We start from the raw sequence: 17,500 nt of genomic DNA on the forward strand, positions 1-17,500 counted from the left end.
ACACACTTATAATCCAACACACACACACACGCACACACACCTACGCACACACACAAACACAGTCACACACCTACGCACACACACACACACGAGTGTGTGTGTGGAAGCCGTGCGGTTGACATGTGTATTACGGTTTGACGTATGGAATCTCCCAGTCTACATGTCGTAGACGACACGTGAGATGATGTGTGCTTGGATGCATGATCTTTATTCCTCACACAAAACAGAGTGGCTGTTAATACATCTCCTGCTACGTAATAACTACAAAAATAGGCTTTATTTTCTATTGAATATTTAACACTACAACAAGACTTTTTGACTTTTGATTCTGTCTTGCAAATATTTTAGCATCATTTGTGTTAAAAATTTAAAAAGTACAGCCAGTTCCGCCAGTGACATAATTGTTAATAAAATAAATAAAAAGGATCCATTCAAAACAGATTTAGCATTGTTAAAAACTAAAATGGAGGTTAAGTGTCGTTATCACTGAAAGAGACTGTTGGAACACACACACACACACACACACACACACACACACACACACACACACACACACACACACACACACACACACACACACACACACACACACACACACACACACACACATACAGACACAATCAAACATTTTCTTCAATTTCAGGTTCGATACACAAGGGCAGCTCGTGTGCTGGCACCTTCCCTGACCTAGAGATTAGTACCGCATGTAACTTTGGAAGACGCTTATGACTAGGGCCATGTGGTTGGGAGGGGGGGGGCAAGGCAAGGGGGGCAAAAACAAACACAGCTCGCTGCCGTACGGACGTCACACATGTATAACGCCTCACTGTGCAATCTCTTTAAAGCGCCGGAGAGATCAAATATGCGCGCACACACACACGCACACTCTCTCTCTCTCTCTCTCTCTCTCTCTCTCTCTCTCTCTCTCTCTCTCTCTCTCTCTCTCTCTCTCTCTCTCTCTCTCTCTCTCTCTCTCTCTCTCTCTCACGCTTCCTTTTGCCACTGCAGAAATCCATATCATATGAAATTGTGACGACGAAAAAAGAAAAAGAAAAAAACATGTATTTTTTGTTTTTTTTCATTAGGACAAATTGCATTCGTTGTAGCTCTGGCCGTCCGTTGCGGTTTCTTGCGAAGGCCTGAATGCACGAGCTTTGACATGATTGGGAGTCCTGGGGTTTCTTTCAGCCCGCTGGAGAACGACGTGATGAGAGCAGCAGCTGTAGCGGGCTTGACGGCGATCCAGCGCCGTTGCTGTGCGAGGTGACGCAAGCAGGGGACCTGAACCGCGACCCAGCGCGGCGCTCCTGCTCCGTGCTACCGCCGCGTTCGCATGAAATATCCCTGCCAGCCATCAAACTTCAATGGGATAACTGACGTGCGTTCCTCTCCAGTGGTTTTTACAGTTGATTTGACGAAAATAAGGGAAATAATATTGCCAAAAAACCAACAAGCAGCAGCGTGTTGCGTCTGCCCACTCGATCTACCCCCCCCCCCCCCCCCCTCCCTAGAAAGAAACGAAGGAAGATAGAAAAACACGAACACACACCAGGACAATTCTGCCATTAGTTACCGGTGTGTGACGTCATGCAGCCTGTCAGTGGGCTTCTTGTAACACTAGCTGCTGTATACATAGCGAGGTGCCACAGAGAGAGGCCGCGCTCTCTCTCTCTCTCTCTCTCTCTCTCTCTCCTCTCTCTCTCTCTCTCTCTCTCTGTCTCTCTCTGTCACTCTCTCTCTCTCTCTCTCTCTCTCTCTCTCTCTCTCTCTCTCTCTCTCTCTCTCTCCTCTCTCTCTCTCTCCTCTCTCTCTCTCTCCTCTCTCTCTCTCTCCTCCTCTCTCTCTCTCTCTCTCTCTCTCTCTCTCTGCTTGTGTCTTTAGAAGCACCCCACTAAAGAGACAGAAATAGGGGACAAATGGTAGGGTACAAATGATGTGTTTTGTTGCATCCAGTTAATGAATTGCATGACATGAAAGTACTAGTTCTACTAGTTGTTGAACTTTCTCGGCTGGCCAGATGTACATAATATAACTACACGGAATGTGTCGTGTTTGTTCAAGCACAGTAATCCCCCCAAACATCACGAAATAGCAACGAAAATATCACAAATGTATTGTTATTTTTCAAAATACGTGACAAGACGTCGCTTCGACAACAGCGAGACCGACCCGACGCCAACGTCAAAGACGAGTCACGACGTTCATAAAATATGATTATGAATAAAAAATAAATACACAACAAACAAACATCCGTCCCATCGTAGGGAAGACTAATCCGGGCTCCCAGACGGGGTACGCAGAGAGAAACCTGTGTGTTGTGCTGAAGGAAGGCCTGTGCCGAATGTCCGCGGCTGCTGGAGCCCAGCCCGGCCCCAGCCCCCGGCCCTCATGGGGGGGGGGGCCAAACAAAGCGAGCATGAATCATAGGTGAGAAATATGGGTGATGACGTAGAGGGCCCGTCAGCCCCCCCCCCCCCCCCCCCCCCCCCCCCAAGCGAGGCCTCAGAGCTGGGGCCAGCGCTGGCGGGCGGCCACCGGGTCACTGGCGGCTGTTTACTGATAACACACCGACCCATACACACACACACGGACGTATGCACACGCATGCACACACGCACGTGCACACACGCACAAGCATGCATAGGCACGTACACACACACACAAGCAAACATACACACACGCACGCACACACACACACACACACACACACACACACACACACACACACACACACAACACAAGCATGCATACACACACAGGCATGTACACACACACACACACACACACACACAAGCAAACATACACACACACACACACACACACACACACACACACACACACACACACACACACACACACACACAAACACCCATTTTGGCCGTGACTGCGTAACACACTCACATGTTAGTGTGCTGTGATAGACAGTCAGACAGACAGAAGGACTGATACACACAAACACACACACACACACTTTGCCCTTGTCTGCCTAATAGGCTTGCATGCTTGTGATCTGATAGACGGACAGACGTCGTACATCGATACACACAAACACACTTCGACATACAAAAATAATATTAATAATAAGACATTGTCCCATTTTGATGTCAACATTGTGCCAGTGAATGCCAGCCTTATATGGGCATAACTTACAAAGGTGAAGCTACAAAGCTTCGCTCCCTACTGCAAGCAGGGCTCAAGGTTATGGTTTGTCTTGTTATACGGCCCTGCGAAATCCTTGTAACTGTGAAAGCAGTAAAAAGACAAATTACTTAACTTGCCAACTTAGATAATTGAATTAAATTAATAAATACCCCTTGAAAGCCAAATGTATACCGGCAAAAACTCATAAAAAACCAACCAACTAAAATATAATAACTCAAAGAATGGGTTTCCTGGTTTGCGTTTTTCTTGGACTCTGGCTCGACCTAGTGTTTGACAGTGAGAGAGATCCCAAGAGTGGCCAATGAGAGGGAAGAATGAAGGCCAGCTGTATGTTTAATAAAATGCGACACAATGCAATGAATCGAATAATACATCACAACATTATTGGGATGTAGATTTGACTCATTAAAAACAATCTGCCTTGAGTCTTGCAACTCCTAACTGAACCACTAGATGGTGATCTTGATCAGCGGGACCGCGCAATGGATCGCAGGCACTCATCAGCGCTACAAATACTGCTTCCATGTCACTAGCTGCTGCTGCGGCACCGAGGTCCACAAACAAGGAGATTGGTCGGATTACGTTTGCAAGAAATGATGACGAAGAAAGCGGGTGAGAGACACTGTGTGTGTGTGTGTGTGTGTGTGTGTGTGTGTGTGTGTGTGTGTGTGTGTGTGTGTGTGTGTGTGTGCGTGTGCGTGTGCGTGTGTGTGCGTGTGCGTGCGTGTGTGTGCATGCTGGCTTGCAAATGTATAAGTCTGTGCATTATGTGTGTGCACTGTGTGTTTGTGTAAATGCATGTTTGTGCATGTGATCTTGTGGCTGTGAATGTGTGTGTGCGTGTATGTGTGTGTCTGTGTGTGTGGGGGGGAAGGGGAGGTTCCTGTGGTTGCAGTGCTAAGTGCTGAGAGCGTTTGGCCATGGCAGTGACGTCAACCGGGGGGCATGCCAAGCAAACTCAGCCCATAAGCCTCTCCGCCGCTCGCAAACTCTCCCAGCATCCCGGGCACACGGCCAAGCTAAAGAAACACACACACACACACACACACACACACACACACACACACACACACACACACACATGGTACACCGCTGGAAAGCTACGACGCTACAGCGTGAGGGTATGAAGTTCCTCAGTTTAATTCATTAGGACGGAACAATCCACTAAATCCCAAAATCTATTCCCCACACACTGGTAAAGACAGCCGCTACAGTGTCAAAAATATACAGACGGGGACCACAAAGCTTGGTGTGGATTTGGAGGAAGAAATGTTTTACTACGATTAAAATGTTTTACTGCATGACAGGAAAAATATAACTATGTTTGGGTGTTGAGTAAGTCGATTCTAAAATGTATATTTTCACCCTTGTGCATTTTATTCCCATGTTTTTAACTGGCATTAGCTAGCAGCAGTACTCCTGCCATTCTCAACAAATATGATCTACTACTCTCAACTCAAAACATATTATATACTACGCTCAACTCACTACGCTCAACATATAATCTACTACCAGAATCTCAAAACTTATAAACTACTACACCACTCTGAATACATATCATCTACTACTACCACCACCATCTCAAAACATATAAACTACGACCCCACTCTGAAAACATTATATCTACTACCCCCATTCTGGGAACATAAAAACTACTTCCCCAACCTCAAAACATTATATCTACCCTAATCTCAAAACATATCGACTAACCCAATCTCAAACCATATAAACATACCTAGTACCCCAATCTCAAAATATATGTGCTGCCCTAATCCCGCAAGATTTTTTCAAAACCCTCATTACATTTACATTTATTTATCTGTGCGCTCTTGACCATTGTTGAATGCAAATATGCACTTATTGTGCATTCGAAAATGAAAACATAACAGAACAATTACAAGAATAATTTGAATACAGTCCAAACACGTGGCAGCTAGGAAACCCAACGTGTGCCATTGTTCCCTCTCTTTCTTCCATCAACAACAACAACAACAACAACAACAACAACAACAGCACCCTAGAGACGAGACGAGGAGGACCCCACTCTGCGTTAAAAAAAAAAAATAGTGTAATAATAATTACAATAACAAGATACATTAAAAAAATTACAAATTGACTAAACAGTACCAGTGAATAGTTAGTGATGATCCTGCCATGTTCACGTCAAAAGGCAGTGAAGAGGGCTGTGTAGACCTAGCAGGTCTGATGGAACGGATCACCGATCAACATCTGTGGTGGGCCTCACACCAAGAGGCGGGACAATACAATACCCCCCCCCCCCCCCCCCCCTCATCCCGTTATGGTACAGTCCACCGAAGCCCATTCATTTTGAAGTTGGCATGATGGAATCCATTGGCCCACTAGGGATCTCCCACCAACTGCCGAACCAACTGACCGTGGCGTACGTTCACCAGTCCTGTGGAGCGGTGGGTATATGTCGTCCGTATTGCATTATGGAGCTTCCTGGGTGTTATGGAGGTGTTTAGGTGCTTGCAGAGTATGTATATGGATGCATGAATACATTATAGTCTGTTTTTTTTAAGCCTTCAATTTAGACTTCAATGTTATTTTTTGAAGGGTATAATCCACTTCTAATTCCAGTCCTACCGCCCTTTACCGTTTCAGATAAACAAGTGCATCTATTTATATTAAGTATTTTTCTTTTGAATCTTAGTCATCCAACATAACCTGATTCATTCTGCTTTAAATTTGGGCAATCATTTCAGTTTTTTTAAATATTGCATGCTCAACGTCATGATCCAAGCCTCCATTGAAGGCGATCTGGGGGAGTAAAGCTTACTGGACTCACTCTGGCCGTATGTAACTCTGGCCGTATGTAAATATGGCGGGAAAAGGAATGTGCGTGAGCGGAACTGCAGTGCGATCGGAATGGAACCATTGCACTGTGGCATGACTGGAGTGGGAGTGGTTTCAGAACATACCCCCCAAGTGGAGTCAGATGCCAGGGCACAGTGAGGGGAGGAAGAGCCCGGTTCTCTCTCTCCCCCCCCCCCCCGCGTCAGCCAAGGGAAACTCCCGGTCTGGCTGGAGCCCAACTAGGAGGAGAGCCAACGACTTTGCCCCCTACAATGCAACAGGAAGGGGTAGCGAGGGGTTGTGGTCGACACTCTTTCAATGTAAGCATGTTGCCATGAGACATTGGCAGGTGATAGATTAAATTGTGTTTAATCATAGAGAGAAAGAGTAGGCCCATGCGACACAAATGTTCTGCTGTATTTTTAAATAAAAAACTAAAGAACTAAAGAAAACTAACTAAAGAACTATTAAAGAAAATAAACTAAAGAAAATATTTTTTTTTATGACATTTCCATCGGGTGAAGCAAATTTAGCATTGTGAGACAAGAACTCTAACTTTAACCTATATGTCCTACTAATAATCATATGCTGCACGGGATCATTTCACATACATATATTGATATACTCTACGTTTGAATGAGATAACCTATTACTTTCAACCAGGGAGAACACTAACCTTTTGGACTCCATTGATCCCTTTAAGAGCACCTTGATCAGTGGGCAGTCACTCAGGTCAAGACCCCATTGGTCGGTTAAAACGACAATCCCACATATGCCATGCCCATTGGTCCAGCCTTAATACCAGCTTGTTTCGTCATCCCTTCACCAACTTCCAAAGCCACCTTAATACTTCAATACTTACATCAATACTACCACTTCAATACTAAAAATACTATTAAACATTATGTACTTGAACCGATAACGGCAATGTCTGCCACATGTAATATATTATATGGATGTTTTACATAGGTGATGGGTCATTTTCTCCCTCTTTCCATCTTCACCAACAACTCTTACAAATCAGAGGCCTTTATACCACAAGTAATTACAACTCATATTGAATGGAATACACATCAACTGTTCAAACTCATCATGCGATTCTTTTTTTATGGTATCAGCTTACTTTACTGACACAACCATTCAACCAATCAGATGAGCCACTGATGTAATGAAACGGTCTGTCTGCATTGTCTGCAAGATTGTAATAATGTGATTAAATGTTGTCTCTCCCTGGCCTGCACTATAGTAAAGTATTCCAATTGCCTGAGACTATTTATCTAATTGAGTATAATGATCAATACAAATCTACATCTGCTGGCTCATCACATCCCCAATAAACTCATGCTGTTAAGATTGGGGCCACAATATGCAGAGATATATACTGAATACTAACGGAATATATCATCGGTTTCAAATCAGCTGTTACTTATAATCGTTGGAAATCATATCACTGAAGTACAGCGTCAAATGTAAACATAATCAATGGTTTCTGTTCTAGAAGAACAGAGGGTGGAGTTGGGATCTGGTTTTCCAAAGAGACAATATATTCCCAAGGAGATATTTAATTGCTCTGAGCTATCTTTCAAATCCGCAACAACTCTCCCCAATTCGGCCTCTTGATGTCATTGATGTGCTGGAATAGCCTGCATTTCACAGAAAACTAATAGCGGCCTTGCCAACTATGGCTATGACGCAGAGACATATGTTGTAGTCTGGCTAACTTTAAGGCTGCTGCGCTGACCGGTTCTGATCACCTACCTTGATGACTGCATCCAGCGGGCGCGAATTCCTCAACGTCGCCATCCTCAGGACTTTTCCGTTTCTTCGACATTTGTCGCGCCGTGTTTTGAACCGTTGGCACCGATCGACCGATCTAGACCAAGCGGGACCCGGTCAGCCGGCGGGGTAAAGGACACATACAACTGGCAGGGGGAGGCGAGGAAATAAATAATGCTCAGTCCCATTCATTCAGATCCCTTGGCTTTGTGTCCTTTCCCCCCTCCGATGTTTCTATAGGAGCGCAGAGTTTCCGTGCGTCCTCCGCGTTGGAGGAGACCCGTGGAGGCAGCGGACGCTCGTCCATGGATGAGACCGACCGTGACGGGAGAACGCGTGTTATCCGAGATGATAACCGGGTGGGGGCTAGTCTTCTTGACAGATGAAAGATATCTGCAGCAGGGTGATTTGTGGATCACGTGTGACGAGGACCGCACCGAAGCACGCTCCGAGGGAAATTACGCACGAGTAGAAACTTGTTGATCCCCAGTCCATTCGGCCCGGTCCTTTTTTCCTCTGCCCCTTGGTGGGTTCGGTACCAAGACGAGTTCGCACGTTGAACTCTGCATTGATTGATCATTGATTTGAATAATTATCCGCGACGTCACGTCAGTCTAATGTCAGTCAAATTCAAAGATGACGCACAGCCACCACACCGAGGAGTCCCGCGTGCTCGACGGACATCTGGACGGACCCCATCGGACCGAATCGCACCGAGGCTACCCCAACTTCAGGGCACTGGTCTCCTCACTGCATCCGTGAGACGTGAGCCGTGCTTCTTTTGTTAGAACAACCGCGGGGTGCGTCCAGAACGGCGGGCGCGTGTCGGCAAAGAAGCCCAACGCGTGCCATTGTTCCCTTTCTTTCTTCCATCAACAACAACAACTACAACAACCAAAACAACAAAAAAAAGCACCCTAGCGACGAGACGAGGAGGACCCCACTTGGCGCGTGCCCTGTGTCTGAAGCTAGCGGACTACACGTGGCGGCTCTGTAGCATCCGAACTTGGGAGCGCGTGCGTCACTCGTCGAAGGCGCGAAAAAGAACGAGTGGTAAGTAGGCTGAAGTCGAGTACAGTACAGTGTAGTGTAGTACAGTATAGTAGGTACACTGATACTACAGACTGGCGCTACTCACGTGGGAGTCTGGTTTCAAATGCGTGGATTGTAGTTCCCGCGTTTGGAGGAAGAGAGGTAAGGCGCTGACAGCCGAGGTCCACACCCGCCCCGCGCAGACCAGGCCTGGTAGACATCCAGGGTGCAGACCAAGCCGGGTAGACGTCTGAGGTGCAGACCAGACCGGGGAGACGTCCAGGGTGAAGACCAGACCAGGAGGGAGAGACGTCCAGGACGCAGAACAGTCTCGGGTCTTGTATTGTTTTTTTTAGGGAGGGCGGGAAGTAAACGACTTATTTTAGCTTCTTTGTTTCTCCTTCTTATATTTTCGACGGGCTACGGATATTAGCCCACATTATGACAAATTGTTGCAAGACAAAGTCACTGGGGGGGTGGGGGGGGGGGGGCTGAAACCAGTTGAGCAATAAACACACCCTCCCCTTTTTTAATAAGATTATATGTTAATTAACTTTCACATGATGATAATGAGGGGGGGGGGGGGGTCAAATTCCACGTCACACCTGGTTCAGATTAGCGGCGGTGAGTTCGCTCGAACTAAAGTGTCTTTTAGCGATTGTCGGGCTTCGTTCGAATCTTCGGGGTGTGTGTGTGTGTGTGTGTGTGTGTGTGTGTGTGTGTGTGTGTGTGTGTGTGTGTGTGTGTGTGTGTGTGTGTGTGTGTGTGTGTGTGTGCTTGTGCGCGAGCCGCCGACGTACGACGTACAACGGTGTCGTCTCAGCCCGTGACGCGCGCGCCAAGGCAAACACTTTGCTGCTCGCTCTCCACTGGCCCGCGCGCGCCCGTCGCCCCGCCCACTCCTCTTTCACTGCAGCTAATGACGTCAAGAGATGCTTGCGTCAATGCTCCCGCTTTGACAGAGGGCTTTCTCTTTTTTTTTTTCCCCGACCGGATCATAATGGGATTATTAGACTCGGAGAAATAACCCCAGCCTCCAAGGCTTTTCAGATTTTTTTAAGTGTGCCATTATCGTGTATATTATTATTACGTTATAGGTTTTTTATTTCTGAGAGAGCAAATAAATAAACTAAACATTACTAACACCCTCTGTAGTGTAGCCTGTTTATAATTCAGCAGTAAATATATAACCTATAATGTCATATATATATCAAAATATTACGTCTACTTATGTCTACATTATATATCTTTAATTGATCACATATGGCGTCTTGTCTATCAAGGAGAACATCGCCCCTCTGATTGAGCAAGACATTGCTTCAGGAAAACTCCTGAATTCGATCTTCTTTAACCCACGGAGTGTCATCATCACATCGCTGAAGGTAGGACAGTCACTCTGTTAAGCAGGGCTTCACCTGACTACTAAAGTCTGTGCATAAACCATTTTTTACCCATCGCTAGGAGCCCAGTATTTACCCTGCAGGAGCACAGAGTCCCCCAGCCACTCTAGACACACACACGTCCAGACACAGGGAGCCGCTGCCCGCGTCACAACGCTCACGCAGACGTCGCCCGCGGCTACGTCATGGATGAGGATGAGGCGTCATGGGTCGTGTGTGGAGGCTACCGACGCGTTTCGGTAATCGCTCCCATTGAGCCGTTGACGAGAGGCCAGCTCTCTGAAGACGAGAGGCTGGAGGTCTGGAGGTCGAGGTAGCTCCGGCGTGCGTCACGACGCGCTACCGCAGACGGCGAGGCGGAGAACGTATTCATGTCAACGTTCAATGGGAATTTAATGATCTAGGGTGAAACACACCCTATGTTTACACTTACTTGATTGAATGTAGTACCTGAATTGGAGATACTACACAAACCCTTTCTAATCTGTGGTTACTGTGTGCGTGTGTGTGTGTGTGTGTGTGTGCGTGTCTGTGTGTGTGTCTGTGGGCGTCGGCCTGTTTGTGTGTGTCTGTGTGTGTGTGTGTGTGTGTGTGTGTGTGTGTGTGTGTGTGTGTGTGTGTGTGTGTGTGTGTGTGTGTGTCTGTGTGTGTGTGTGTGTGTGTGTGTGTGTGTGCGTGTGTGTCTGGGTGCATGCGTGTGCTTGTCTGTGTGTGTGTTTGTACAAGGGGAGAAAGTAATCATGTCTTTTATACACTGAGCTTGATCTCTGCTGTTGAAACCTACTCCTGTTTAAACATACGTGAATACCCAATTCCTGAATAGTCTTGTAATGTGGATCCTGGTGTCTGACTAAAGTCTAGATTCCCAGGGGTTTGGAACATAACATGACAAAAAGAGAATTTCCAAAATAAAAGTTTGTGTAAGATATTGATTATAATAGGCTACATTCACACAGATGATTTATATTGTCTGTTTTGGGGACTGATTCTCACTCTGTTTTTTTCGGTTGCCTCATGTTGCTAGAAGCTGAGGAGATGTACAGAGTAAAGACTTTAACTCTGCATCCTCTCTGCATCACTAGTCTTATGTTTCTGTGTCATTTTATAGTTCATTCAATTCTAGAAAGGGACGTCTACTATAACTAACGTAAAAGTATTAATGAGTAGTGTATGTTGCATGAACACTGAAATATTCTTTGAGCCACTCAGATGTCAAAACATACAAAATGCACACATGCATACTTGAACACATTATGATACTTGTGAGTAGGTTTGGCAAAGAGTTGTGTTCTGCATAACATCATATTCTTGTTAAGGACTGATTGAAAATGTTTGGTAATCCATATATAAAGATATATGTTTATATATGAAGTATTAATGCACGGTTCAATTATTTGTAATTATGTCCTTTAATCATGTATTCTAGGAACAATGAACTATATTCATGAGAATTATTGTGTCACTGTTTGGGTTTTTTAGTCAAATTTTCATGCAGTTGAAGCATGAAGACAGGGCTTCTTTGTTAGCGAGTTGCATCAGAAATCCATTTGTTTACTATGTGAAACGGCGACACCTGTTGGTAAGTAATGGTCACTGCTGTACCCACCGACAATGCCGGATGTTACTTGGTCATAAAAGCAATACGAATTTAAGGAAATAGGAATCTTAGAGGAAATTATGCATCAATAAAATAAACCATTAAAAGGAATGATCATGATTCAATTGTTGGGTGTATGGTATATCTTATGGGCAAGGTTTGTTCTGAATGATAGAGATAAGCTATTAGCAACACAATAGCATTACGTTTAAATGTAAATCATAACACAGTATCCTACATTTGTGTGAATTTTGAGTTTTTATGACCCAAGTAAAAGACATTTCATAAATGTAAATGTTATAATCTTTAGTATAACTAGAAAAATGTATAAACTATAAATAAGTTTCAGTATTATTTTTCGGCATTGTAAATATGTAAGATTACTTTATTTCGTTTTTAAAAAACATTTATTCACGGTTTTATTTCCATTGCAGTACAAAAGCCTATAACCTACTTACAAAAGCTCTTTGAGCTGACCGACATAAGTTCATATTTACACTACAAATTCTCCATCACTAAAAAGCATTTTTTGAGACTTCAGGTTATGCTTAATATAAGCGCACCTAGATTCATCTTTAAGGGTTAGGTTAACATCTGGAGACCAACATGGGGATCGGACAGCCAGCAGCTGTCATTGGTTGAGTCACACAACATTTAGCAACACGCACAAAGGACTCATTCAGGAGGTCCTGGATCCTCTTGATGTGGTCGGCCCTGCCATTCGATGCATCTACATTTCCAGTAGGTTAGCACTGTTGTTATGAAGCGCTGAACTTGAGTGGACGTGAGTAACATGGTCCGTAGTAGGGCAGTTACCTCACCTTTAATGAATAAGAAGATTCAAAAGCAAACAGGGAAAAGACTAAAAGCAGATATAAAGAACCAGAACATGTGTAGAGAACATGCTCTACCATCAGAGGGAAGGAGGGGAAATGTGCGTCCAGGCAGACGGTAGGCCACCGTGCAGAGAGACGTCATACTGTGTGCTGTCGTGCACTTCGGCAACAGTGCCGCCGTCATACACCGGGGAGCCACCAGAGGGCGCTGCCGCGCAGTGTGAGACGTCGGCGTAGTGGCCACCGGTCATTCCCCCGGTGTGGTTCGCCAGGGCCAGGGACGAATGGTGATTGCTAGGCCACAGGCTAGGATACTGACTGCACAGACGAAAGCAATGCAAACGCCTCGTTTAGCTTCACACATAAGATCAATGCTCATTTAGTTAATTTATGTACTCTTAGATAAATACAGTGGCTGATTAGTAAATTGTCAGTTGTTAGGATATTTCAATTACAGCCGGAAAGTCCTGGTCATGGTCATTGGTATGGCACCACTGTCCATTGCGACTTAAATATGCTTCAATGCTGAGTTAGGTAGGCTTTGGCAAATTGAACCAACCTGGAGCCGGTGGCTGAGAGGTGACCGTGGGACATGGGCCCCATGCAGGGATGGGGGGGCATGCGTCCACCGGGCCAGCTGTGGTCATGGCCGGTCAGCAGGGACACACAGGCAGCAGAGTCTTCAGAATAACCGGCTGGATGGGGAGAGAGTCAGGAGGAAGAAGCATTGAGAAACGGTACTGCCCATCGCTCACAGACTGGTCTGAGGGATACTGGAAAATATGAGGTCAAGGTAACTTTTGAACTTTTTCTTGAATACGAGTGATGTTGAAAGTGGAAGCCTGTCCGTTTACAACTCTGGGAGGGAAGACGTTCACACAAAAGCTGGCGGAATGTAAACCCCCCCCCTCTGCCCCCCATCGGACACTCTTGTTTGTCTTTCTGGTCTGAAGCCAGGGAGGTGGGGGTGAGGTTGGTAAGGAGCCAGGGAGGTGGGCATGGGGGAGAGAGGCTCAGTAGCCAGGGAGAGGGGGGTCAGTAGGGAAGTGGGGGTGGGGGTGAGGGTGGAGGTTAAGGATACCTACTTGGGGAGCCGACGCGATGGGTGTAGGGGCTGCCGTACGGCGTGGAGCGATGGTGCCTCAGGCTGGAGTAGCTCTGACAGCCATGGAGGGTGGAGGCGGAGAGGGGACCTTCACCCTGGTGATGGGGGTTAGCGGCAGGAGGGCGGAGGGGGCCCGGTCCCGGGATGAACCAGCCGCTCACTAGAGGAACACAAGGGGTGCAGGAGGGTGCGTTTGATTGACGTTGTCTTACAAGATTGGGTGGAGTAAGTGATGAACAGCGTGAGGACACACTCACACTGGGAATACGATGATTGTTGATTTTCATCTTCTAGAATATCTTTGTGATCGCTTCTGAATGGAAGAGAAATACATTCAACTGAAGAATATGACATGTTGTAGGAGATAATTCGGGAAAAGTCTTGTAGAGGGAAATACTAGAGCATGAAATGGGCGTACCTTTCTTTTGCATCCAAGAAGGCCTTAGCGAACGGGTTATATTTGATTTTAAGAGCAGTGATCTACAATAAGAAACATAAAATTATCATTTTTGGAGGAACATTACTATCCAGCATGTTTTTTGACGAAAATAAACAACAAGCATGGCCGACAACAACAAAACAAACCATCATCAAATGTGTGTATCCCGTGCGTAAAAGACACATTGGCTGCATAAACGGCCCAACATTTTACGCAGCCACTCTTGCTGCTATATCCTCAAATCAAGTGCGTTAAATACAATGGGTATCAATAATATGATGATTGCCTACCTCCTCGTTCTGGTAGGCCGTCACAGCGATAAATTGGGTCTCGGGAAACGAGTGACTGGTGATCATTCTCCGTGGACCTCCAACGCGCACTATGTGAAGACGTGGTTCGTACTTGTGTAAAGAATTTAGCATGATCTGAAATCGAAGAAGTCGAATCAAAGAAAATTCAACACAGTCGTATTATTAGCTTAGGTAATTCTCATCATCATAACACTTTTCCCACACACCTGCCCGCCTCCGTTGAGTTTATTGGTGAGTTTGACTTTGCTGAACGACACGGCCGCTTTCATCCAGTGCGCACCGAAGTTTGGCGAGTCTGGATGGATGGATACGCAGCTCGGAGTGGGAGGCTCAGGCTTCCCTCCCGGGACCCACTCCCCGTTCATGTATTTCCACCTATGGTTGTCCGCAGGGACGAAGTCCAGCAGAACGGAATACATGGCGTTCGGGTCCAGTCCGGACAAGTTGGCTTTAAGAACGGGAAACATGCGCCTTTATGAAAAGTAATAGAAAGAAAGATATTTAAGATTCTTGTGAACTAAACGAATGTCAAATCAGCCTGGCTATATGTAGGTATAGACATACCAAGGGCTAATTTACATAACATCTCAATACAACTCAGAAAGGACGCATCAAGCTGAATCAATTAGTAAAATCCAAATTAAACCGCACCCATCAAATTATAAAAGGTATTAAATAAACAATGCATCTGTCGGTGTTTCAAACAAATCCACATTTTAATGTATGTCGACTAGTAGGCCTACCTGCCGTTCTTGGTGACTATCATTTCATTAGTGAGGTCCTTAAACCTTTTCCAGAGTTCATTATCATCCAGGGAGACGGTGAGCTCCCTCTCCGTGGGGTCGCCCTTCTCACTCCCCGCCTGGAGCTCACTCTCCACCGCACTGAGGAGATGGTCGACGCGGTGGAAGGACTTCCCGTGGCACTCAGTGGCAATGGGGGCCATTCTGTCCAGGAACTCCAGGGTTGGATCTTTGTAATCACAGGCTTTATAAGGAATCGATTAAAAGTCCCACTCTGTTGATTAAGTCAGCCAATTCACTCTCCCTGTTGTTAACGGAGAATCAAGTGGTTCCAATCGTAAGGGATAGGGGGCTATATAGGCTCGAGTGAGGTCTCTTCACAGGAAAGGTATTTGGGAGGGAGGAGGTTGGCTGAAGTTTTCTTTGATTTTCCCCCAGCTCGTTTTTCATTGGTTTAAAGTGTAAATATTCACACGCTAAGGGCGTCTCACCCGAGGCAATATCCGAATTTATTATGAGGCCTGTGTAAACCCGATTCAGCTCGAATTAAAACACTGACATTTGGAAAAAAAAAGGAGCAAAACGTATATGAAATGCGCCACACATCCAATAGATTAACCTCTCTCGGACGCGGGAATAAAAATCAAGACTGCTCCCCCCCCCCCCACACACACACACCCACCCACACACACACACGCACGCACACACACACACACACACACACACACACACACACACACACACACACACACACACACACACACACACACACACACACATACATAACACACATTGCACGTCACGAAAACAATGTGACGCTTCCCCTTATTTAAACATGCATCTCGATATTGGGATAGGAATTTCTATTTATTTTTCATGAATTTATGATGTAGGCCTTATATATGAATATAAAGGAACGTTATTTGAAATACATTTTATTTAAGAAATATTGCAAAACAATTTGTTTAAAATATTTATTTGTATTAAACATTAGTATACCACTTTAAATTGGGCCTATGATACTATACATTGTTATACATTGACAAAAAAGTGTTTTATTGAAGTGTTATATACTATTCCACACAAATGCAAACTGAGTGGAAGATGACAGGAAATGACAGGAAGACACAATAATCTGTCATTTGAAATGTTCAATCGCTTAATATATATTGTAATCTTCAGTAACTGTTTCCTATATAGTTACTCCAAAGCTTCTCCACATGGTTGATTATCTACAGACAAAGGATACAAAAGATGATTGCAAAATACTTGTACATACAACGTTTTAATAAAACTGAGCCCTTCATCTCATGTCCCCTACCTGCACGTCTCTTTGTCGGCACACATCCTCCAAGGACAGAGGGTCCCTTGTTTTAAACCTGTGTGTTCTGGTCCAAAAGAACACACAGTCCAACAAAGACGTCAGTGCCTCACTGGAACCAACAGGACTCAACACAACAAACCATTTCTCTCTTCCACTTCATGTTCATGACTGTACCTTTGAGAGGACATCCTGCTTTTCTCTCGGGGCGAGCGGATTGGACGGCTCTGAGCACTGGGTGAAGGTAGAGAAGTGAGGAGGAACAGGCAGGGCTGGCCCGATGCCCTGCTGCTCTCGGTCTTCTCCTGAGTGGAGCCTCTGGAAGACACACTCTGAACCTGCCGGGAGGGGTCACGGGAACGGAGAACGCAGGTCAGTGCCTGGACGATTAATAATGAAAGGTTTCATCTTCAAAACTGTATCCACCGTAGGAATTGATCGCGACGCAGGTGTCATCAAACGCTCAGGGATATAAAGTGAAATAAACAACACAAAGAATAAGTGAAATGTAAATGAAAAAAATAATGAAATTATAAATACAGTGTATATTTTTGTGTTTATTTGTAGCATACAATTGTATTAAGCAAGGAGTAAGATGATTGTTGACCTGATGCGGCTATCACCTCCGAGATAACCGTTGCCATGTTACCGTAAGAAAAACAACAACAACACCACAGTGTGTGTAACGTTCCCTAGTAGCCCCTTCCCTGGTGCGGTGTTGGTGTTTTGTGTGACCGACCGGTTCCTGGCTGGCGGCCGCCTCCGGCCTGCCCAGAGTGTCTCTCTCCCCGTCCAGCAGTCTGGAGGGAGCAGCGTTCACAGCACACGGAGAAAAACAAACTGCGGCGGTCAAAGACCATCATACCGCCCATTCCCGTGTTTGTCTTATCGTTATTAAAATGTATCGGTCAAACGTGAAACGGAAAGATATTCGAGTGAGAATTTTTGTGCGCAGAGCGCT

The 17,500-nt window shown here is 45.5% G+C and overlaps 3 protein-coding genes across 4 annotated transcripts in view; all 3 read right to left on the reverse strand.

Annotated features, from left to right (window-relative positions):
- Positions 1-9,207, reverse strand: part of pde10a (phosphodiesterase 10A) — a 58,300-nt gene extending 49,093 nt beyond the window's left edge. Inside the window, exon 1 of one of the 2 annotated variants that reach the window (XM_056609150.1) lies at positions 8,894-9,207. In XM_056609150.1, the coding sequence (XP_056465125.1) occupies positions 8,894-9,008 (115 nt within the window). In that variant the 5' untranslated portion in view covers positions 9,009-9,207. The other variant, XM_056609151.1, reaches the window with a different exon arrangement.
- A 3,141-nt stretch (positions 9,208-12,348) lies between these two features.
- On the reverse strand, positions 12,349-15,421 carry tbxtb (T-box transcription factor Tb). Its single transcript, XM_056609881.1, has 8 exons — positions 15,219-15,421; positions 14,682-14,946; positions 14,455-14,589; positions 14,144-14,205; positions 13,983-14,038; positions 13,706-13,885; positions 13,180-13,315; positions 12,349-12,938 (listed from the first exon to the last, which is right to left on the reverse strand). The coding sequence occupies exons 1-8, from the start codon at positions 15,419-15,421 to the stop codon at positions 12,698-12,700; spliced, it is 1,278 nt and encodes a 425-aa protein (XP_056465856.1). The 3' UTR covers positions 12,349-12,697.
- A 1,283-nt stretch (positions 15,422-16,704) lies between these two features.
- The window catches only part of si:ch211-130h14.4 (uncharacterized), an 11,713-nt gene continuing 10,917 nt past the window's right edge, over positions 16,705-17,500 (reverse strand). Inside the window, exons 10-11 of the mRNA XM_056609882.1 lie at positions 17,275-17,339; positions 16,705-16,877 (exon numbers count right to left, since the gene is read on the reverse strand). Of these exons, the coding sequence (XP_056465857.1) occupies positions 16,705-16,877; positions 17,275-17,339 (238 nt within the window). The remainder of the gene's footprint in view (positions 16,878-17,274; positions 17,340-17,500) is intronic.

Source organism: Gadus chalcogrammus, chromosome 15, assembly GCF_026213295.1.
Source record: "Gadus chalcogrammus isolate NIFS_2021 chromosome 15, NIFS_Gcha_1.0, whole genome shotgun sequence".
NCBI lineage: Eukaryota > Metazoa > Chordata > Actinopteri > Gadiformes > Gadidae > Gadus > Gadus chalcogrammus.